Below are 23,714 nucleotides of genomic sequence, written 5' to 3' on the forward strand. Positions count from 1 at the left end.
GTCACAGTACAAATGGCGCCACGTCATCTGGGTGAATCTCGGCTCAGTCTGAGGTCACAGAGTGCAGCGACATGTAAACAAACTGTTTGTTGTTGTCTGTTTCACATTTAACACAGAATTATGTTAAGACGGACGACGTTTGTGTACAATCACTCACCGTTTATGTTTACACTCACTTCACAATTTTCTTACCTGATCACGCGAGGTTCCAAACACAACAAATGACAAAAAGTGTGAAAATACATTCAACAAGTTTTATTTATATTCACAAAGGAAAAGGAAATCATGTGAATCGTGACACACGACTACGTAAACGGCACACACCTCGTCAGTGTCAGTGACGACATGTGCTCCGTCTCTGTCCACACCAACACCACACTGACTTCAGTGAGCACCACGTGAAACCAGGAGATCCAACACTCGCTGACGTCTCCCGCGTCTCGCCCAGAAGGCCGCTGTCCACCCGTTGTTGTTCCTGGCGTTGATGTCCACCACGTTCAGGGACAGGATCAGCTTCACGGTCTCCCAGTCTCCATCTATACAGGCCAAGTGAAGGATGTTGTCACCGTCCCTGTCCACTAGTGACACATCAGCCCCTCTACCCACCAGGAACGCCACCACATCTCTGTGACCCCTGAGTGCCGCCTCCATCACTGGTGTTGTGCTGCTCCATCCTCCTCTAGTGTTGATGTCCACGTTACCCGCTACCAGGATCCGCTTCACTCTCTCCAGGTCACCGTCCCTACTGGCGGAGTAGAGGTCACGGTCTGTTGCTGGTGATGGACAACAATACAACATGACGGGAATGTCAACATGTGGTTTCTGGAATTAACGATGGTGTGTTGAATACATAACTCTCTGTTAGAGCCAGATGTTGCAATATTGTGTGTACGGCTGGAGAGTGTTAACGTGTGTTGCACTTTACAAGTTGATAATGTCAGTACAACTGTTGTTTGGTATATATTAGGGTAATAAGATAAGCGTTGGTTTATGTCACAGTGTTTTGTTTGTTGTTTAACGCCACACTCAGCAGTATTCCAGCTGTCTGATGGCGACCTCAGCATAAATACCCGGTTAATGTAAGAATCTCCACGGGTATGTACATCAGCGTGTTAAACGCAGGGAGAATTAAGGACTTATAGTTTCCTGCCTGCTGGGTTCTCCCACCTACCCCATAGATCAGAGTCTTGTGTCGCCACTGGCTTTGGTGGTACCGTCTTGCTCTGGCTCGGATCAGTCGAGGCTGAAACAGGGAATATGTTGATCAGAAAACTATACATGGCGCATACCCACAGTTTTCGCCTTTCCACATATGTTTTGCCTTTCAGTATTATGCATTATCAAACTCTAAATACATCTGTTATGGAAGATGTATTAAATATATATTTCGTTCAATTTGATTGACAGAACAATTCATCGAGACCACGTGTCTGTTGAGGAAAAAAGGTACACTTCCTAAATTTAGTTTTTACAGTTTGAAATCCTGTGATTGACAGCATGAACGTTGATCGATACCATAGGTTAGACTCATCCCTCAAGTCAGAATCTCCACGGGTATATATACACCAGCATGTTAAATGCAAGGAGAATTAAGGACTGAGCTTCCTGCCTGTTGAGTTTTCCCACCTACCGTGTAGATCGGAGTCTTGTGTCGTCACTGGTGGAACCGTCTTGCTCTGGCTTGGATCAGTCGAGGCTGAAACAGGGAATATGTTGTTCAGAAAACTATACATAGCACATAAGCATTATAAGTACTACCCTCAGTTTTCGCCTTCCCACATGTTTTGCCTTTTAATATTTTGTAGGGATAAATTCTAAATACATTTGTTATAGCAGAGGTATTAAATATATATGGTTTGATTTGACTGAGATACCTGTTCATCAAGACCACGTGCCTCTGCAAAAAGGGGAAAAAAAGGAACACTACCTAAATTTATTTTTACAGTTTGAATCTGAAAATGTAATAAGCTGTGCAATTAAAAGTAAAAAGCTCAGATGCTCCTCTTTGTTGAAATGTTGTAACTGAATAAATTGTTATTATTTTGTTTTGAACATAAACATGAACGGAGAAACTCAAGAATCTGTTCGCCTACAGGGTTAGGGTTAGGTTAGGGGCGACTATATATACTACGGGGACTTCATATATAAACATACATGATTATTCACATTATTACACTGAAAGAAAAAATAGATAAACAAACAAAAGCATCTGCACTATACTGGCCAGCGACCAGTAATCGCCAACACCTGTTTGATTTTACCTCTCGTAGCCTATAGCTTTAGTGATATGTCAGTGTGTGAAATACTACGAAAGTACAAATCATGCTGTCTTCTCAAGCGCTACAGCCAGGTGTTGGGATAACTGGTACGCAGCGATAACTGGTCGCTAGCCAGTACCTACTCCTCCTTATGGAATCACCATCTGTTAAGTTTGAATTGATAACCGTGACTGGAATTCAAAATGCCTTTCCTTGATGTCCCCACCCCACCCCAGCCCACCCTCCCTGTTTAGTGTACATGGTATTTTAGACAATTCCGTAAATTCTAATGTGAAGCAGATTAAACTTCAGTGTTTATCTCGCAGTGTGAAGGGTAGCATGGCAACTTGACTTGGTGTTTGTGCAACACAGTTTAAAGTTGGTGTCAGACTATATAACGGGGAGTGGTCACTCCTCGAAAACCCCTTAGCGTATGCCTCGGCTCGTCACGTGACCAGTGCAGCCAATATGGCGGCAGCTTAGTTTTTAAGATTGAGCCCGGTTTATTTTCAACAGCTGATTACATTCGCTGAGTGTTGTGACAACTGAAAACCTACCTGTAGAAGATAAGTTACCTATTCTGTCACTTCATTTTAAGTCAAATAATTGTTATTAGTGTCAGTATTAGTGCAGTAGATTTGTAGTAAAGTTGCAAGTCGGCATGTTGTAGCTCACTGGCTTCAGTTCTCGGTACACAGTGAAGAAAGACTAAATTCTATCGCTATTTAAATTTTAGAAGGGAAATATACCTTTAGTTGAAAGGTGTTTGCAAGTAATAGTGGTAGTTTTATAACTTTAAAAACATAGTTAGGGTGTATTTGAGGTGTGTGATCTGTTCTGATCCGCCATTGATGCTTGTGATGCTTGAGTGTTATAGTTCTAAAGCTGCTTTCTTTCTGGTTGATCTTAGTATTTGACAAAACTGGAAAGGTGTTTACAAGGCTTTGTGATAGTTTTAAACTTTCTGTTTTTGAGGGGTGTGTGACAGTGTCAGTTAACATTCTGTCAATGTCCATGCCATTCCACACATGCAATAATATATCTGAATTAAATACTAATGTAAAAATGTCTCAAAGTAGATTTTAAAAAAAAGGACAGCTGATGTTAACACATGTGTTCTACCGATAGGTTTGCGTTCTTTAACATGTTTGGGGAGGGGTGGCCGTGGTGTATCATTTATTCTTTCATTCATTCACATATGTATTTCTTTCTGTTGTTCTTTTTCCTTACTTCTTCATTAATTCACTTATAATTCTTGCTCTTAATTTTTGCTATAAGTCATTCATTCATTCATTCATTGTAAAATTCCGACTGATACAATAAACTGGCTGAGGTACTGTTAAACGTGGCCGAAGTTGCGCTGGGAACGAACCAAGTCCCTGTGTGCGTTGGAGCATGACGAGTCACACGCTAATTAATAATGATAATTATAATAATAAGGGCCTGATGATGTACGCCTCTCCGTGGTGGGCCTAGATGGGGGGATTATATTCCCTGAACCAAACGTCCATCACCCAGTTAGGGCTGACCCCCGAAGCTGTTTTTTCACTGGGTTACAGACAGCCAAAAGGAAAGTTTAAGTTCACTTCCGTAGCCCAGTCAGCCTTCCTCCGGTAGTGACACCAACCATACTGGAGATGGGACTTGCCCCAGGGGAAGGCACAGAACCCGACCAAGAATATCTTGGTCAAACCACCTTAAAACCAAACTACTTGAGTGTGCGAGAGCGACAGGATGGCCTGAAAATCCACGTATCACTGGCAAGTCGCTGAAGCTGCATTGGGACAATGCCATGCCCATGTATGCTTACCTGACGGAGCAAAATCTCCGAGATCAATTCCGGCGGCTAAAATCTCTTGCCCCGTGAGCCAGTTCAACCCACAACTGGTGCCCGTCAGGAACCTTTGCATGCTCAAGTGGCAGCAGACCCAAAACTTCTAATGGACGTCCGTGTCAACCTCTTTCCTCTTGCTGATGGAAACTCTTCCGGCATAGAGCCCATTGGCCCCGAAATTTCAGACCCTCACTCTTCCTCTTCCTCAGTTGCAGATCTTTCCGAAAATCCTGTGTATATTTTGTTTCATTCTATTTATGATGAAATATCTGGCATACCTTTAGAAAATCGGAGGCCAATTAAACAAACAAATGAATCTTTTCCCAAAAATGAAATCAATTTATTAAATGATATTATTTCTATGAAACTTTCATCGGACTGTTCATTACATGAAGTTAATTGTTGTGTCTATCCTGCCGCTCGAACCTTGGAGAATATTCACACAGTTTCAAAGAAAAAACATCTAATACTAAGAACAATACAACAAAGAAAAACCGGTTTCAAGTAAAACTAACGGAAACTAGAAAATACATTTCCTGGAGTGAGCTGTGTCTGAAGTTAAGATCATCAGGGAGTCCAATGTCAAAACGACAAAAGTCAATTTGGAGAAAATTTATATTACAATACAAGACAACAAAAGAAAAGGTACTTCTCCAAATTGTCGATTCCCTTAGGGCCAAAATAAAGGTTTGGACTGAAAGATGGGAAAAGAAAAATAAATTCATCAAACAAAATAAACTTTTTAGAAACAATGAAAAGCACTTCTACAGGCAACTGAAAACAAAGGGTGATGGTGAACATGACAAACGGCCTCCTATGGGTGCCAATGAAAGGTTCTGGAAACAGTTGTGGTCTGTACCCGGCAACTGCAACCTTGAGGCACCATGGGTCCGTGATTATGACCATGCAATGCATGAGAAGGTAACTAGGTCGTTTGTCTGTTACATCTGACCAGATTGCCTGAAAAGTGTTATAAAAAAGTCCAAATCTAATACAGCTCCAGGGCCTGATGGCATTCGAAACCGGTATTGGAAACTGTCCCCCTGTGTCCGAACACCATTACTACACTGTTTCAATACTCTCGTGGACACAGGTGATGTTCCTCCATGGTTCTGCAAAGGTCGCACAATACTTCTCTCCAAGAAAGGAGACTTGACTGATCCCAAAAACTTCCGCCCTATCACATGTTTGAATACACAATACAAAATATTCCCAGAGTGTTTGACAAACCTTGTGTCATCTTACTGCTCTTCCAATGATATAATTTACAGAGAGCAGAAGAGAGCAAGAAAGGGATGTTGGGGGTGCAAGGATCAACTTCTTGTACAGAAAATGATTTTGGAAGAGGCTAAACATATCACCGCAACCTCTCCATGTGCTGGATTGACTACAAAAAAGCATACGACTCTGTCCCTAACGAATGGATTCTGAAGTCTCTTCATTGTATTGGCCTCCCTGAGCGACTACTTGATTTACTCAAGTCTTTAATGAGTTGCTGGTCGACTCAACCTGAGATGTGGTTTTGACTCCGAGGTCCATCCATGGTACGACCCTGAACATGTCCAGGGCGTCATGGAAAAATGCCTTGTGAGCCCTAGGCTTACTTTACCTTCTAACCCAAAGTTTACATGCCTTGTGAGCCCTCGGCTGACTTTACATGCTAACCCAACGTTTACATGCCCTGTGAGCCCTGGGCTGACTTTACCTGCCTACCCAACGTTTACATGCCTTGTAAGCCCTAGGCTGGCTTTACCTGCTAACCCAACGTTTACATGCCTTGTGAGCCCTAGGCTGGCTTTACCTGCAAACCCAACGTTTACATGCCTTGTAAGCCCTAGGCTGACTTTACCTGCTAACCCAACGTTTACATGCCTTGTGAGCCCTAGGCTGGCTTTACCTGCTAACCCAAGGTTTACATGCCTTGTAAGCCTTAGGCTGACTTTACCTGCTAACCCAACGTTTACATGCCTTGTAAGCCCTATGCTGGCTTTACCTGCTAACCCAACGTTCACATGCCTTGTAAGCCCTATGCTGGCTTTACCTGCTAACCCAACGTTTACATGCCTTGTAAGCCCTAGGCTGGCTTTACCTGATAACCCAACGTTTACATGCCTTGTGAGCCCTAGGCATGCTTTACCTGCAAACCCAACGTTTACATGCCTTGTAAGCCCTAGGCTGGCTTTACCTGCTAACCCAACGTTTGCATGCTTTGTGAGCCCTGGGCTGACTTTACCTGCTAACCCAACGTTTACATGCCTTGTAAGCCCTAGGCTGGCTTTACCTGCTAACCCAACGTTTACATGCCTTGTGAGCCCTAGGCTGGCTTTACCTGCAAAACCAACGTTTAGATGCCTTGTGAGCCCTAGGCTGGCTTTACCTGCTAACCCAACGTTTGCATGCCTTGTAAGCCCTAGGCTGACTTTACCTGCTAACCCAACGTTTACATGCCTTGTAAGCCCTAGGCTGGCTTTACCTGCTAACCCAACGTCTACATGCCTTGTAAGCCCTGGGCTGACTTTACCTGCTAACCCAACGTTTACATGCCTTGTGAGCCCTAGGCTGGCTTTACCTGCTAACCCAACGTTTACATGCCTTATGAGCCCTATGCTGACTTTACCTGCTAACCTAACGTTTACATGCCTTGTAAGCCCTATGCTGACTTTACCTGCTAACCCAATGTTTACATGCCTTGTGAGCACTAGGCTGGCTTTACCTGCTTACCCAACGTTTACATGCCTTGTAAGCCCTAGGCTGGCTTTACCTGATAACCCAACGTTTACATGCCTTGTGAGCCCTAGGCATGCTTTACCTCTAAACTTTTTACCCCAACGTTTACATGCCTTGTAAGCCCTAGGCTGACTTTACCTGCTAACCCAACGTTTACATGCCTTGTGAGCCCTAGGCTGGCTTTACCTGCTAACCCAAGGTTTACATGCCTTGTAAGCCCTAGGCTGGCTTTACCTGCTAACCCAACGTTTACATGCCTTGTAAGCCCTATGCTGGCTTTACCTGCTAACCCAACGTTCACATGCCTTGTAAGCCCTATGCTGGCTTTACCTGCTAACCCAACGTTTACATGCCTTGTAAGCCCTAGGCTGGCTTTACCTGATAACCCAACGTTTACATGCCTTGTGAGCCCTAGGCATGCTTTACCTGCAAACCCAACGTTTACATGCCTTGTAAGCCCTAGGCTGGCTTTACCTGCTAACCCAACGTTTGCATGCCTTGTAAGCCCTAGGCTGACTTTACCTGCTAACCCAACGTTTACATGCCTTGTAAGCCCTAGGCTGGCTTTACCTGCTAACCCAACGTCTACATGCCTTGTAAGCCCTGGGCTGACTTTACCTGCTAACCCAACGTTTACATGCCTTGTGAGCCCTAGGCTGGCTTTACCTGCTAACCCAACGTTTACATGCCTTATGAGCCCTATGCTGACTTTACCTGCTAACCTAACGTTTACATGCCTTGTAAGCCCTAGGCTGACTTTACCTGCTAACCCAATGTTTACATGCCTTGTGAGCCCTAGGCTGGCTTTACCTGCTTACCCAACGTTTACATGCCTTGTAAGCCCTAGGCTGGCTTTACCTGATAACCCAACGTTTACATGCCTTGTGAGCCCTAGGCATGCTTTACCTGCAAACCCAACGTTTACATGCCTTGTAAGCCCTAGGCTGACTTTACCTGCTAACCCAACGTTTACATGCCTTGTGAGCCCTAGGCTGGCTTTACCTGCTAACCCAAGGTTTACATGCCTTGTAAGCCCTAGGCTGGCTTTACCTGCTAACCCAACGTTTACATGCCTTGTAAGCCCTAGGCTGGCTTTACCTGCTAACCCAACGTTCACATGCCTTGTAAGCCCTATGCTGGCTTTACCTGCTAACCCAACGTTTACATGCCTTGTAAGCCCTAGGCTGGCTTTACCTGATAACCCAACGTTTACATGCCTTGTGAGCCCTAGGCTGCTTTACCTGCAAAACCCAACGTTTACATGCCTTGTAAGCCCTAGGCTGGCTTTTTACCTGCTAACCCAACGTTTACATGCTTTGTGAGCCGTCGGCTGACTTTACCTGCTAACCCAACGTTTACATGCCTTGTAGAGCCCTAGGCTGGCTTTACCTGCTAACCCAACGTTTACATGCCCTGTGAGCCCTGGGCTGACTTTACCTGCTAACCAAACGTTTACATGCCTTGTAAGCCCTAGGCTGGCTTTACCTGCTAACCCAACGTTTACATGCCTTGTGAGCCCTAGGCTGGCTTTACCTGCAAACCCAACGTTTACATGCCTTGTGAGCCCTAGGCTGGCTTTACCTGCTAACCCAACGTTTGCATGCCTTGTAAGCCCTAGGCTGACTTTACCTGCTAACCCAACGTTTACATGCCTTGTAAGCCCTAGGCTGGCTTTACCTGCTAACCCAACGTTTACATGCCTTGTAAGCCCTGGGCTGACTTTACCTGCTAACCCAACGTTTACATGCCTTGTGAGCCCTAGGCTGGCTTTACCTGCTAACCCAACGTTTACATGCCTTGTAAGCCCTAGGCTGACTTTACCTGCTAACCCAACGTTTACATGCCTTGTAAGCCCTAGGCTGGCTTTACCTGCTAACCCAACGTTTACATGCCTTGTAAGCCCTAGGCTGGCTTTACCTGCTAACCCAACGTTTACATGCCTTGTAAGCCCTAGGCTGGCTTTACCTGATAACCCAACGTTTACATGCCTTGTAAGCCCTAGGCTGGGCTTTTTACCTGCTAACCCAACGTTTACATGCCTTGTAAGCCCTAGGCTGGCTTTTACCTGCTAACCCAACGTTTACATGCCTTGTAAGCCCTAGGGCTGGCTTTGCATCTGCTTACCCAACGTTTACATGCCTTGTAAGCCCTAGGCTGACTTTACCTGCTAACCCAACGTTTACATGCCTTGTAAGCCCTAGGCTGGCTTTTGCTACCTGCCTTGTAAACCCAACGTTTACATGCCTTGTAAGCCCTAGGCTGGCTTTACCTGCTAACCCAACGTTTACATGCCTTGTAAGCCCTAGGCTGACTTTACCTGCTAACCCAACGTTTACATGCCTTGTAAGCCCTAGGCTGGCTTTTACCTGCTAACCCAACGTTTACATGCCTTGTAAGCCCTGGGCTGGCTTTTACCTGCTAACCCAACGTTTACATGCCTTGTAAGCCCTAGGGCTGGCTTTACCTGCTAACCCAACGTTTACATGCCTTGTAAGCCCTGGGCTGGCTTTACCTGCTAACCCAACGTTTACATGCCTTGTGAGCCCTAGGCTGGCTTTACCTGCTAACCCAACGTTTACATGCCTTGTAAGCCCTATGCTGGCTTTACCTGCTAACCCAACGTTTACATGCCTTGTGAGCCCTAGGCTGGCTTTACCTGATAACCCAACGTTTACATGCCTTGTAAGCCCTGGGCTGGCTTTACCTGCTAACCCAACGTTTACATGCCTTGTAAGCCCTAGGCTGGCTTTACCTGCTAACCCAACGTTTACATGCCTTGTAAGCCCTAGGCTGGCTTTTTTACCTGCTAACCCAACGTTTACATGCCTTGTAAGCCCTAGGCTGGCTTTTTACCTGCTAACCCAACGTTTACATGCCTTGTGAGCCCTAGGCTGGCTTTTTACCTGCTAACCCAACGTTTACATGCCTTGTAAGCCCTAGGCTGACTTTACCTGCTAACCCAACGTTTACATGCCTTGTGAGCCCTAGGCTGGCTTTACCTGCTAACCCAACGTTTACATGCCTTGTGAGCCCTATGCTGGCTTTTACCTGCTAACCCAACGTTTACATGCCTTGTGAAGCCCTATGCTGGCTTTTTACCTGCTAACCCAACGTTTACATGCCTTGTGAGCCCTAGGCTGACTTTACCTGCTAACCCAACGTTTACATGCCTTGTAAGCCCTAGGCTGGCTTTACCTGCTAACCCAACGTTTACATGCCTTGTGAGCCCTAGGCTGGCTTTACCTGCTAACCCAACGTTTACATGCCTTGTAAGCCCTAGGCTGGCTTTACCTGCTAACCCAACGTTTACATGCCTTGTGAGCCCTAGGCTGACTTTTTACCTGCTAACCCAACGTTTACATGCCTTGTAAGCCCTAGGCTGGCTTTACCTGCTAACCCAACGTTTACATGCCTTGTGAGCCCTAGGCTGGCTTTACCTGCTAACCCAACGTTTACATGCCTTGTGAGCCCTAGGCTGGCTTTACCTGCTAACCCAACGTTTACATGCCTTGTAAGCCCTAGGCTGACTTTACCTGCTAACCCAACGTTTACATGCCTTGTAAGCCCTAGGCTGGCTTTTTACCTGCTAACCCAACGTTTACATGCCTTGTAAGCCCTAGGCTGACTTTTACCTGCTAACCCAACGTTTACATGCCTTGTGAGCCCTAGGCTGGCTTTTTACCTGCTAACCCAACGTTTACATGCCTTGTAAGCCCTATGCTGACTTTACCTGCTAACCCAACGTTTACATGCCTTGTAAGCCCTAGGCTGGCTTTACCTGCTAACCCAACGTTTACATGCCTTGTAAGCCCTAGGCTGGCTTTACCTGCTAACCCAACGTTTACATGCCTTGTGAGCCCTAGGCTGGCTTTACCTGCAAACCCAACGTTTACATGCCTTGTAAGCCCTAGGCTGACTTTACCTGCTAACCCAACGTTTACATGCCTTGTAAGCCCTAGGCTGGCTTTACCTGCTAACCCAAGGTTTACATGCCTTGTGAGCCCTAGGCTGGCTTTACCTGCTAACCCAACGTTTACATGCCTTGTAAGCCCTAGGCTGGCTTTTACCTGCTAACCCAACGTTTACATGCCTTGTAAGCCCTATGCTGGCTTTACCTGCTAACCCAACGTTTACATGCCTTGTAAGCCCTAGGCTGGCTTTACCTGCTAACCCAACGTTTACATGCCTTGTGAGCCCTAGGCATGCTTTACCTGCAAACCCAACGTTTACATGCCTTGTAAGCCCTAGGCTGGCTTTACCTGCTAACCCAACGTTTGCATGCCTTGTAAGCCCTAGGCTGACTTTACCTGCTAACCCAACGTTTACATGCCTTGTAAGCCCTAGGCTGGCTTTACCTGCTAACCCAACGTCTACATGCCTTGTAAGCCCTGGGCTGACTTTACCTGCTAACCCAACGTTTACATGCCTTGTGAGCCCTAGGCTGGCTTTACCTGCTAACCCAACGTTTACATGCCTTATGAGCCCTATGCTGACTTTACCTGCTAACCTAACGTTTACATGCCTTGTAAGCCCTAGGCTGACTTTACCTGCTAACCCAATGTTTACATGCCTTGTGAGCCCTAGGCTGGCTTTACCTGCTTACCCAACGTTTACATGCCTTGTAAGCCCTAGGCTGGCTTTACCTGATAACCCAACGTTTACATGCCTTGTGAGCCCTAGGCATGCTTTACCTGCAAACCCAACGTTTACATGCCTTGTAAGCCCTAGGCTGACTTTACCTGCTAACCCAACGTTTACATGCCTTGTGAGCCCTAGGCTGGCTTTACCTGCTAACCCAAGGTTTACATGCCTTGTAAGCCCTAGGCTGGCTTTACCTGCTAACCCAACGTTTACATGCCTTGTAAGCCCTAGGCTGGCTTTACCTGCTAACCCAACGTTCACATGCCTTGTAAGCCCTATGCTGGCTTTACCTGCTAACCCAACGTTTACATGCCTTGTAAGCCCTAGGCTGGCTTTACCTGATAACCCAACGTTTACATGCCTTGTGAGCCCTAGGCATGCTTTACCTGCAAACCCAACGTTTACATGCCTTGTAAGCCCTAGGCTGGCTTTACCTGCTAACCCAACGTTTGCATGCTTTGTGAGCCGTCGGCTGACTTTACCTGCTAACCCAACGTGTAATGCCTTGTGAGCCCTAGGCTGGCTTTACCTGCTAACCCAACGTTTACATGCCCTGTGAGCCCTGGGCTGACTTTACCTGCTAACCAAACGTTTACATGCCTTGTAAGCCCTAGGCTGGCTTTACCTGCTAACCCAACGTTTACATGCCTTGTGAGCCCTAGGCTGGCTTTACCTGCAAACCCAACGTTTACATGCCTTGTGAGCCCTAGGCTGGCTTTACCTGCTAACCCAACGTTTGCATGCCTTGTAAGCCCTAGGCTGACTTTACCTGCTAACCCAACGTTTACATGCCTTGTAAGCCCTAGGCTGGCTTTACCTGCTAACCCAACGTCTACATGCCTTGTAAGCCCTGGGCTGACTTTACCTGCTAACCCAACGTTTACATGCCTTGTGAGCCCTAGGCTGGCTTTACCTGCTAACCCAACGTTTACATGCCTTATGAGCCCTAGGCTGACTTTACCTGCTAACCTAACGTTTACATGCCTTGTAAGCCCTATGCTGACTTTACCTGCTAACCCAGTGTTTACATGCCTTGTGAGCCCTAGGCTGGCTTTACCTGCTTACCCAACGTTTACATGCCTTGTAAGCCCTAGGCTGACTTTACCTGCTAACCCAATGTTTGCATGCCTTGTAAGCCCTAGGCTGGCTTTACCTGATAGCCCAACGTTTACATGCCTTGTAAGCCCTGGGCTGACTTTACCTGCTAACCCAACGTTTACATGCCTTGTAAGCCCTAGGCTGGCTTTACCTGATAGCCCAACGTTTACATGCCTTGTAAGCCCTAGGCTGGCTTTACCTGCTTACCCAACGTTTACATGCCTTGTAAGCCCTAGGCTGGCTTTACCTGCTAACCCAACGTTTACAAGCCTTGTGAGCCCTAGGCTGGCTTTACCTGCTTACCCAACGTTTACATGCCTTGTAAGCCCTAGGCTGACTTTACCTGCTAACCCAATGTTTGCATGCCTTGTAAGCCCTAGGCTGGCTTTACCTGATAGCCCAACGTGTACATGCCTTATGAGCCCTATGCTGGCTTAACCTGCAAACCCAACGTTTACATGCCTTGTGAGCCCTAGGCTGACTTTACCTGCTAACCCAACGTTTACATGCCTTGTAAGCCCTAGGCTGGCTTTACCTGATAACCCAACGTTTACATGCCTTGTAAGCCCTGGGCTGACTTTACCTGCTAACCCAACGTTTACATGCCTTGTAAGCCCTAGGCTGGCTTTACCTGATAACCCAACGTTTACATGCCTTGTAAGCCCTGGGCTGGCTTTACCTGCTAACCCAACGTTTACATGCCTTGTAAGCCCTAGGCTGGCTTTACCTGCTAACCCAACGTTTACATGCCTTGTAAGCCCTAGGCTGGCTTTACCTGCTAACCCAACGTTTACATGCCTTGTAAGCCCTAGGCTGGCTTTACCTGATAACCCAACGTTTACATGCCTTGTAAGCCCTAGGCTGGCTTTACCTGCTAACCCAACGTTTACATGCCTTGTGAGCCCTAGGCTGGCTTTACCTGATAACCCAACGTTTACATGCCTTGTAAGCCCTAGGCTGGCTTTACCTGCTAACCCAACGTCTACATGCCTTGTGAGCCCTAGGCTGGCTTTACCTGATAGCCCAACGTTTACATGCCTTGTAAGCCCTAGGCTGATTTTACCTGCTAACCCAACGTTTACATGCCTTGTGAGCCCTGGGCTGGCTTTACCCGCTAACCCAACGTTTACATGCCTTGTGAGCCCTATGCTGGCTTTACCTGCTAACCCAACGTTTACATGCCTTGTAAGCCCTATGCTGGCTTTACCTGCTAACCCAACGTCTACATGCCTTATGAGCCCTAGGCTGACTTTACCTGCTAACCCAACGTTTACATGCCTTGTAAGCCCTATGCTGACTTTACCTGCAAACCCAACGTTTACATGCCTTGTGAGCCCTAGGTTGGCTTTACCTGCTAACCCAACGTTTACATGCCTTGTGAGCCCTAGGCTGGCTTTACCTGCTAACCCAACGTTTATATGCCTTGTGAGCCCTAGGCTGACTTTACCTGCTAACCCAACGTTTACATGCCTTGTAAGCCCTGGGCTGGCTTTACCTGCTAACCCAACGTTTACATGCCTTGTGAGCCCTAGGCTGGTTTTACCTGCTAACCCAACGTTTACATGCCTTGTAAACCTCTATACTTAACTTCTTATTCTCATATCTGACGGTTGTACTATCAAGATAGATTGTTAATTAAGCGACAAAGCTCTTCAAACAGTCTCACCTGTTGTAGTTCCAGGATACGTCGTGGTTGGAGTCGTGGGTGACACCTGCGACAATGACGAACCTTCATTTCCATCACTCGGTTTTACCTCTTTCCTCATACCACAACTTGTATTCAGCGTAATAAAGTCCTCCGTAAGTCCACTGATTACTTCCTTTGTATCAAGCAGATCTTCTTTGGTCTGGTTCAGTTGAGAGGTTAAACTCTGCATGTCTGTGGGTAACTTCTGCTGGATTTTCTGTAGGCCATCCATGCACGATTCAACCTCGTTTCTCATCATCACACAACGTGTATTCAGCGTCATGAAGTCAGCTTTCAGGCTGTCAACTTCACGGAGAACACGTCGGCTGATAATATTGCTAATATATTTTTCTGTCAGGATGTCAGTAATTGCTCGGTTGACTAGACGCCTTATCAGGGTAGGGACGAATGTTCCGGTCAGTTCTTCTTTTAGTGACAACTCAAACTTTTTAAAGTCCTTAATCATTCTAATCTGATTACCACCAGTTGTGAGTTTCCATGCATCAATATCTCTTTCAACCTGGCCAACCCGTGTATCCAACTCTGACAAACTGGCATCAGCCTGTACGTCTTTGGCACCGCAGAGCACGAGACTGATGAATATAATAGTTGGTACCTCCATTGTGCACGTGTACTGTCTAGCGCGCAGCTAAGAGGACGACTGCCTCGCCGCCGGGTAAACGTGGTAATATAGCCCGACTCAAGTGTTTGACAGAATGCCAGCTCGGGGAAACACATGCTCCACCAGTAGTGTGCCTACACGTGGCAGCATAACAACCGACATTGCGATACGTACCTGAGAATATTGAAATGGATATAAGTGCCAAGTACTCCGTAGATACAAGACTGTTCTGTGTATTGTCACTGTTAAAGTAACATCAAATATATTGTAAATAGAAGCGACAAAACCCTTTAGACATTCATCAGAAATCTCTGCTAAAAGCGTTATAGCTGGGATTACACTTTGCCAGTGAAGTGCAGATTCTAGTACATTTGTTGGGTTGAGTCCACAAAGGGGTATTCATAGCTTTCGGCCGTGAGAGTCGTGCCAATTTACATTTATCAGAGGGGTGCACAAAGTCCGTGGTCCACACTACCAGAAGTCCGACTTACATTGTTGTGGCAGCCTCGGTAGCTGAATAAGTTAGATGGCTGACTTTGTGTGCTGGCGATTAGGTGCCAGACCCTGAGAGTGTGGCTTGGAATGCCGGATGAGAATCAGCGTAACTAAATAGATAATGGTGCATGTTCCTGTAGTTGAACCCCAAATAAAACACCTCCTACTTTCATTGAATAATACATATCAGGGGCCTCAATGTATTACTGTACGGGTTATATGTCGCGCATTACATTACAGAGGTTTGTAGGGTAGCCTAAAGGTTAAAGCTTCTCCTCGTCACGCTGTAGACTCAGGTTCGATTCCCCACATGTCGCGATAATTGCTTGAATATTGCTAAATGCGGCGTAAAACGATGATCACTCTCTCACATTACAGGATATAAGTCACGTGTTACTTTACAGGATTTATCGTATATCATAAAGGGGAAGTGTACACGATAAAATCACAGTTATTCTTATGTGAAACAAAATGAAATATTTTCAGTATTTGATATCAATGTTTGAAATTATACACTCATTTTTCTTACAATGAAAGTATAACGTCCCTCAAAATAAGTGCTGAAATGTTATGCCATCATGTGGTCCTTGTTTGCCGAGCTAAACAGTCCAGAGTTACCGCCCTTTGATTATGACGTAATTGGTGCCACTTGAATTTAGACTGGTCTCCTGTCTAGTCCCAAATCAAAAGATAATAATAATGAAATTAATCACGTGAGAAAAGTTTGTGCTAATACGAAAAAAGCATAAGAACTCTAAATGTAAGCAGTAGGACAGATTGATCGTGTGTATTTTCATTCATAACCTCACGTCAATGAAAATACCAAATATGTGCAATAATGTTCACGTACGTATGACATCACTATCGAGAAGAGACATTCTCAAAATACGCCGGATTTTTCGACGGGAAATTTCGTTGTTTCAAGTAACGTGTATACATAAATGTGACATGTAAGTTGTCCGAAACATTCTGACAATCTGCTGGTTCTTATTTTCTTTTTGTTTTCATTGTGACCAAGGGAAATAGTCAGAAATGAGGAGAACTTCCATCGTCGCCGTGCGTGAATTTTTCATCAGTCATGGCGTCACGCTTTCAGAAACTATAATATGTTGTGATGAATCTCGGAAATCATTGGATTACACCTATTTTAGTTAACTATCGCTTGCTACAAAAACTAATGAGCAAGTGTATGCAACAAAGTAGGCGAACAGATACACAGAGTGAAATCAGAATTCGACTTTGTTTACATTTCAAACGACGTGGTCCTTTCCCAGCGCGGCATCAGATATATTTCCTTAGATTTAACTGAAAACACTTGATATTGGTGACAAAGACCATTTGATATTTATTACCTGTATGATGAATTCAGGGATTCGTGTAAGAGTACGTGTGACGTGATTTTATAAACACTCTGCAATATGGCTGAAAATTCACTCTGACGTTAACTAAACTAACTGTGTGTATTTCGTAATGTGTCAAAACTGGCCAGAATTGCGATGCAGTATACTTACCTTACAATGAGCAGATGATGTCATAGAAAACAGAATTTCAAACAGAATTAAAAATGCCAATTGCTGTATTCTTCGTGACGTATTTGGATATGGTATCGATCATGTCGATCATGTCGATAGGTGGAAAGAGTGGAGGTGGTTGGACATGTATTAACGATTTATGTAGGAATTATGTAACAGACGTAAAATGCCGGCACATTCACCGATGGCAAGCTAGATGTAGTGCATAAACGTTTTAGTTTTTGTGAAAAACGATAATGTAGAAAGACGACCAACTCATCTTCAGTGTTGTACAATTTGGTTACGTGGTAACACTTGTTTTGCATTAAATTACAATGTGTTACTGTTGTCTATTATATCACAGTACATATATGTAAAGTGAATGTAGTCATTGTTCAGGTATCAGGTCCTCTTCAACACTAAAAGATGATTAAGGAAAGCAACGGCTTGCTTACAAACGACGTTCTAAGCACCATGGGTATGTTGCCCCCTGGAATGGTGAAGATATTGTCCGACCTAGTGTGGTCATCAAAATACAGCATTATCTCTGGAGATGTTATGTACAGCATGGAAATACTCGCACCTGAGCCTTTGTCGGCGTCGGAATACAACAAGATAACCACACAGGAGACTTGTGGCCGTATGCACATGTCGGGCGTAGCTAACGTCAGGCGTAACACACTACGTCGGGCTTAGCAGCGCCCTGCTCTTACACGTCATGCACAACGTCGGTTAAGCCCAGGCGTTACTACGCCCGGCTTACGGATTTACGTAGAGGCGCAGTGTGCTATTTTCAGATTTACAAACGTTTTTATACCACCGGGAAATGGCGCGAAACAACTTCGCGGGACATTCGTTGCAGCCGTAATCATGGAAGGTCAAAGAAAACCGAGAAAACCAACTTTACTGATGATGAAATAATATGTCTTTTGGAGATGTACGGAGACAATAAGGAACTTCTCATCTCCACACTTTCAAACAACATAACTAATCGGCGTAAACAAGACGTTTGGAAGAAAATTACAAACCTGATCAACTCGAGATCGTCTGGCATAACCCGGGATTTGGATGAAGTAAAGAAAAAGTGGAAGGATCTTTTGAGAAAAGCTAAGAAAGACATTGCTGCGCATAAAAACCCAACAACTGGAGGAAGTCCTCAACACAAAGACTCGGCTTACACGTCCTGGGTTTTAGACATTATCGGTACAGAGTCATCGTCTCTTGTCGGTATAGAGGAAGGTGTAGAATCTGGCCATACTGTTTCGGCACCGTTTTCACAGATATCACGGGCATCATCAGATTTCCCTGAACCATCAACTTCGTCAGTACTCCAGTCATCAGCAACGACCGTCGGAACATCAGCAACAACGACAGTGACTGCTCCCCAATGGCCTGACACCACCCCTCAGTCTTCTGAATATGGTATGTAGGCTAGGTCCTGGCCATGTTTTTAATTGTTTTCTTATTAGCAGATCTACATCTACCAATGTAGATTAGTTCAGTTTACGAACATTTATCAATCTATTTACGCATATAAATTTACGAACATTGATTTGTTCATAGTAGTGCAAATTTATATCTATCATATCTTCAAATGATAGAATTTAGTAGATCTACTAAATTTGTTCAAGGCTATGGGTCTAGTTGAATTGGGGTTTTTACACCATAAAGTATATTCTTGTTTGTCTCAAATGTGTAGATTGTCACAACTCGACAACATATAAAAAAACAATACTATAGAAATTTTTTGTCTACTTGATTCAAGGGAGATAATTGGTCTAGTGGTTAGTTACGTCGCCTTCTGTACTGGTGACCTTGGTTCGAAACCCCACAGAAGAACTAACATTTCTATTTTATTTTATTTTTTTGGATATTGATTTTACATTGATTTACAATTTTACAATTTTGTCGATCTATAAATGTTAAGGACATGAATGTTTTAATGAATTATCGGTTTAACATTTGCAAATAATTTTTACACCATGACCCTCCTTTTTAGACAAGAGTGCGCCGCGTCTCACGAAGCGAAAGGCCACTGATGATGACCTCTACCAGCAGCTGCTAGCTCAGGAGATCGAGAGGGCCAAAGCACAGACTGAGAGAACACACGTTGGAACTGAGAGAGCAAGAGCGGAGACATTTACACTCTTCCTATTCTTCCTGAGTGTTGAACTGAGATATGCAGACTAAGTAATATGCGCATTCTCAACTGTACTGAACTTTAAAGTGATATGATTCAACTACATTTAAACCTTACTTAGTCACGTTATGTATGAAATGAGTATGTTTATTCAAGTTAATTACAGTAAAATATCTTTAATGTAATATTCAACAATATTATTGCAGTGTACAGGAACTGTATTGGAATTATAACATTGAGCTCTCAGAATGTATATCTCTGTTGTTATTTGAAAACTTTGATGGAATGTACGCTGAGTCTGCTGAGTTACTGCCCAAAGAATCTCTGAATTATCCTGTCTCTTTTTAACTTGGCATTGTGGGGTTCGGTTACGTTGTGAATGTCCAATCATTGTCACCATTGTCATCGCCCTCATAGTCGTCTTCGAGTGGCGTCCCGAACTCAATAGCCATGTTGTGTAGCACAAACACTGCACTTATAATAGCGCAACATCGTTTTGGTGGGTATCTTAACTCCGAGTGAACGCAATGGAACCGGGGCTTTATCGTCGAAGCATCTCTCAATACAGTTTCTTGTTGATGCATGTGCATAGTTATAACGTTCCTCCTGTCTTGATCTGGCATTCCTGACTGGTGTCATCAGCCAGGTGCGAAGAGGGTAGGCACTGTCCCCGAGAATGATGCCGTCTATTTGTCTGTTTTCAAAATCAACAAACATTTGACTCTCCCTTAGCATCCGCGAGTCATGAACAGAGCCGGGCCACTTTACAATACAGTTTAACACTCTCAGACTTGCATCACATTCACCTTGAACATTTATAGAGTGGTACCCTTTTCTGTTGACATAATTATATTCTTGTTCTTTTGGAGCCTGGATCCTAACATGTGTTCCGTCCACACATCCTACTACACCGGGAAACCCTGCCATATTGTAAAAACTGTCTTTCAGTGATTCGAGTTCGTTTTGATCGGGAAAGTAGATCCACTGGTTCATTCGCCGCTGAAGAGACAATAAAAATCTGCGAATTGTTCGATTAACCGTAGACTGATGAACATTGACAGTATCCCCAACTACATTTTGAAATGATCCCGTAGCATAAAACCGTAAGGCTACGAGTACCTGTATTTCCGGGGTAAGGGTAGAATTGCGGTACGAACCATATTCAATATCACCTCTGATTGTATCCACTATCTTGAAAATGTCAATTCTCCTGAATCTAAATCTTCTGTACAGATCAAGGTCGTCGTATATTTCTAAAGGGTTTGACCTATCTCTCAATACACGGTTTCTGTAGAACTGTCGCCTGCGATATTGGTGTACGACTGCCGCCATTACAGGGCTACACCTGGCTTATGCCTGCTGGGTTGGTGGCGTAAATATAGAGCGCTACGTCTGGCGTAACTTTAGCTACGTCTAAGATATGCATACCGTTTTAACGTTACGCCCGGGCGCACATTTGACTTACGCCCGGACTAGAATTTACGCCCGACATATCCATACTGCCACAGGTGTTCACTAATCACAGTGATGACACCAGGTGTTCAGGAGACGGTGAGTGCAACCTGCCCAACCGGTGGCATTAACTATGAACACGTCAGAAAGTCAGAAACTGTTGCTCAGTTGAAAAAAACAAACATCGGGAACTTCTGAGACAAGTCAAAAGAGCAGATTGCTTCAGGTTGCATTTGTCACTGATGCGTCAGATGTTGGCGTGTTAAGTGGATCACACTTGGCAAGAATACAGGTAGGTTTTATCAGACTGGCATCAGAATGCATGTATGACGTAGTTGTTCTTGACAGAATGCCAAGACATTAGAAAGGAGGCAGCAAGAATGGTAACGCTGTATGTCATGATACATAAAGCAATGAAACGACTTAAAACCAATTCTCAGAGAGAATGCTCAGGCATATATTTCTGAAGTCGTTTTTGATTTGTATTTGTTTAGCAGACAAATAAACACAAAGTCAAATACGCACTCGGTACTACCTAGTAAACTGGTACAATTAGTAGAAATTTCCTTAAAATAGCTATTTTGTTTGTAGCAATCAAAACACGTGTCACAATTTATTCATTCTTGGTGTCGACAAAGCTGTCGATATTTTTTTTTACAATTGGCGTGTTTCCAATTGGGCATTCTCTCTGAGAATTGGAGTTAAACATTCAGGACGTTACTGTTTCCAATTCATACATCTTATTCATAGTATTTTCAAATCTATTATCTACACTAAAATGTATAATACTACGAATGATTATTCCACGTGCATGAGATCAGCGCCTGTTTTCACTTCATAGTATTGGCCTGCAGTTCCCTTGCTCGTTGTACACACTGGCTACTAAGTCTCCGCAATGTAAAGCTACTCCTATAGGAGAAAAGGTAACTTGATAGTGTTACGTGAAGGAATTTTAATGGTTTATTTCAGATTTTTTATTTCTGTCATCAGAATTCGCAGGTATTTCATGATTTTTGTCTAATTTATAGATTTATCTATCAATTCCAATTACTCATTTCGTGGAGTTCAGCATAAAAATCTATCCCAGATAGTTGAACTATGTGGGCAATTCAAGGGATCTCTTCTTGTATCCAGTAAAGCTTAATTTATTGTAAACGTTAAAAGTTACGTGCTAGTTTTAATTCCCTAACTGTGATCGTCTAGTTGTTTTACTGTCCTTCGTAGACAGGTTTTTATCAGACCATATTTCCCTCGAGAGAAGCATACAACTTGGTCGTGGGGAGGTCAGGCCTTATTCCTGTTGTCCACAAAGTCATGAACATTTACACAATATGTAAAGGCAAACAGGTTTATTATCATTTTGAGAATATTTACATTTTCTATATCACAATTATTCCACCACAGCATGAATTCTGAACACACGCACACTGTTTTACTATAGAAACATGCAAATACATCAGCATCATCGTGGTAAGGTTCTGTTTCAAGCTCCCTCGGTCAAAAATTTTGATGACCTCAGTCAGAATTTGTGTTGTTTACAAGTGTCGATCCATTTTGCTTAAATTTTGACACCTGCAAAAGACAGAAGATAAATATAGTTGCGTGAAAAAGCATAACATGAAGCATGTGAGGGAGAAGCTCCCCAGGGTCATGAAAAAATCTTAAGTCTAAAATTTGCTTAGCACAAAAAAATCTTTAGTCTAAAAAAAGTTGCTTAGCTAAGATTTTAGATAAAACTGGATCATGAAACTGTCGCAGCAAACTCTTGACTAAGACTAAGACTAAGACAGTTACCATGGCAATTTTAGAATGATGTCATTATGTCCGGTCACTCTTAATTAATTGAGGAGAATACTTTAGTAGCAGGCACCTGTTCCAAACAAGTCAACTGATGCCTTTATCCCTGCCGCGGTGAATTTTACAGTAGTGTCTCAAGGTTGGGATGTTTTCGAAAATACACTATCACGAACGCCTAAGTGCGCTTTCGGCCATATTGCAGAGGATAGTGTTTACAAAATCACGTTTCGCAAAGGCCGATATTGAGAAGCCTATTACATCAAGTATATTTCATATTCAGCTGCGACAAATGCATCACTGAATTCCTCATACATTTTAGTATCAAATAAGAAATGGTCTTTGTCACTAAAATCAAGTGTCTAGGTGATATGAAACGAAAGATATTGGGCATGAAAACGAACGCTGTGCGCGAAAGACAGCACTTGTTGAAATGTAAACAAAGAAAAATTCAGACTTTACACTGTGTACAGTAGCATTTTCTCCAATTTTCAGACACCCATTCGTCTATTCGTAGCATGCATAGGCTCAATACTTTAGAACATACATGGAAATAGTATCGTTGCAAGAAATAGCAAATTAAAAATAGATTCAATACAGTAATGTGATGTGTTTATACGAAATTAAAAGAAAATCCATTTTCGACATTTATTTCGAGTCATTTTTAATGTTGAGCGTATAACGTTATGCATAAGCAAATAAACCCATTTCATATATACTTATGACGTTCAGATATCATGCTGTAAATCCTTCGCTCACTCCGTAAAGACGCCAAATTAAAAAAATCGTAGCAGAGTGCTCTTATCGGTGCACGAGCAAAAGCGGAGAAATTTCCTGTTTTTTAAAGCATAACCAAATTTTGGACAACATTAATCAGTGTCTATTTCTCAAACCGCCAAGGTAGTCACACTTATATTTATACCAACGGATAGGAAATTCAATATTCTACATTTCTGTGTCATTTTATAGCCGTACGCTGATCCAGAACCACGCGAGCGCAAATCTCGCACAACGTTCACTTTTCAAACCGTATGAAAATGTGTGCCTGAAAAAAAACTCGGCATCAAAAAGGACTTAAGACTGGTAGGTAGCAGTCTCGGAAGACTAAAAAATGTACGTGATCCCCGATTTAAGACGATTTTTTGGACTTAAGATCAAAATGACAGATTTAAGCAATTTTTAGACTTAAGTCATTTTCATGACCCCGGGGCCAGGCCTTGCTGCAACACAATCAGTCACATCTGAGGGAAACTCGAACAACTGCCAATGTTGTTTCTAGAAATTCCAGCCATCATAAGGAGATGACATGTCCTCCCGAACTGTTGTTATTTTGAACATGAGTTTGGCGTCTCGTACCCCTCCTTTGGCTCATTGCCAAAGTAGTTACTATATGACTGATACACCATAACAGTTAACTCACTCACTCACTCACCCCATTGCCACTGGATACCCTTG

At 43.8% G+C, this 23,714-nt stretch overlaps 2 protein-coding genes across 2 annotated transcripts; both read right to left on the bottom strand.

Moving 5' to 3' along the window:
- Window positions 1-384: 384 nt before the first annotated feature.
- Window positions 385-1,280, bottom strand: LOC124274744 (histone-lysine N-methyltransferase EHMT2-like). The gene is made up of 2 exons (XM_046710116.1): window positions 1,172-1,280; window positions 385-773 (listed from the first exon to the last, which is right to left on the bottom strand). Exons 1-2 carry the CDS (start codon window positions 1,278-1,280, stop codon window positions 385-387), a joined length of 498 nt encoding a protein of 165 aa, XP_046566072.1.
- A 174-nt stretch (window positions 1,281-1,454) lies between these two features.
- On the bottom strand, window positions 1,455-14,901 carry LOC124274773. Its single transcript, XM_046710146.1, has 2 exons — window positions 14,225-14,901; window positions 1,455-1,696 (listed from the first exon to the last, which is right to left on the bottom strand). Exons 1-2 carry the CDS (start codon window positions 14,865-14,867, stop codon window positions 1,590-1,592), a joined length of 750 nt encoding a protein of 249 aa, XP_046566102.1. The 5' UTR covers window positions 14,868-14,901; the 3' UTR covers window positions 1,455-1,589.
- Between the last annotated feature and the right edge of the window lie 8,813 nt (window positions 14,902-23,714).

This window comes from Haliotis rubra, unplaced genomic scaffold (assembly GCF_003918875.1).
Source record: "Haliotis rubra isolate DU_JTF1 unplaced genomic scaffold, ASM391887v1 Scf194, whole genome shotgun sequence".
Lineage (NCBI taxonomy): Eukaryota > Metazoa > Mollusca > Gastropoda > Lepetellida > Haliotidae > Haliotis > Haliotis rubra.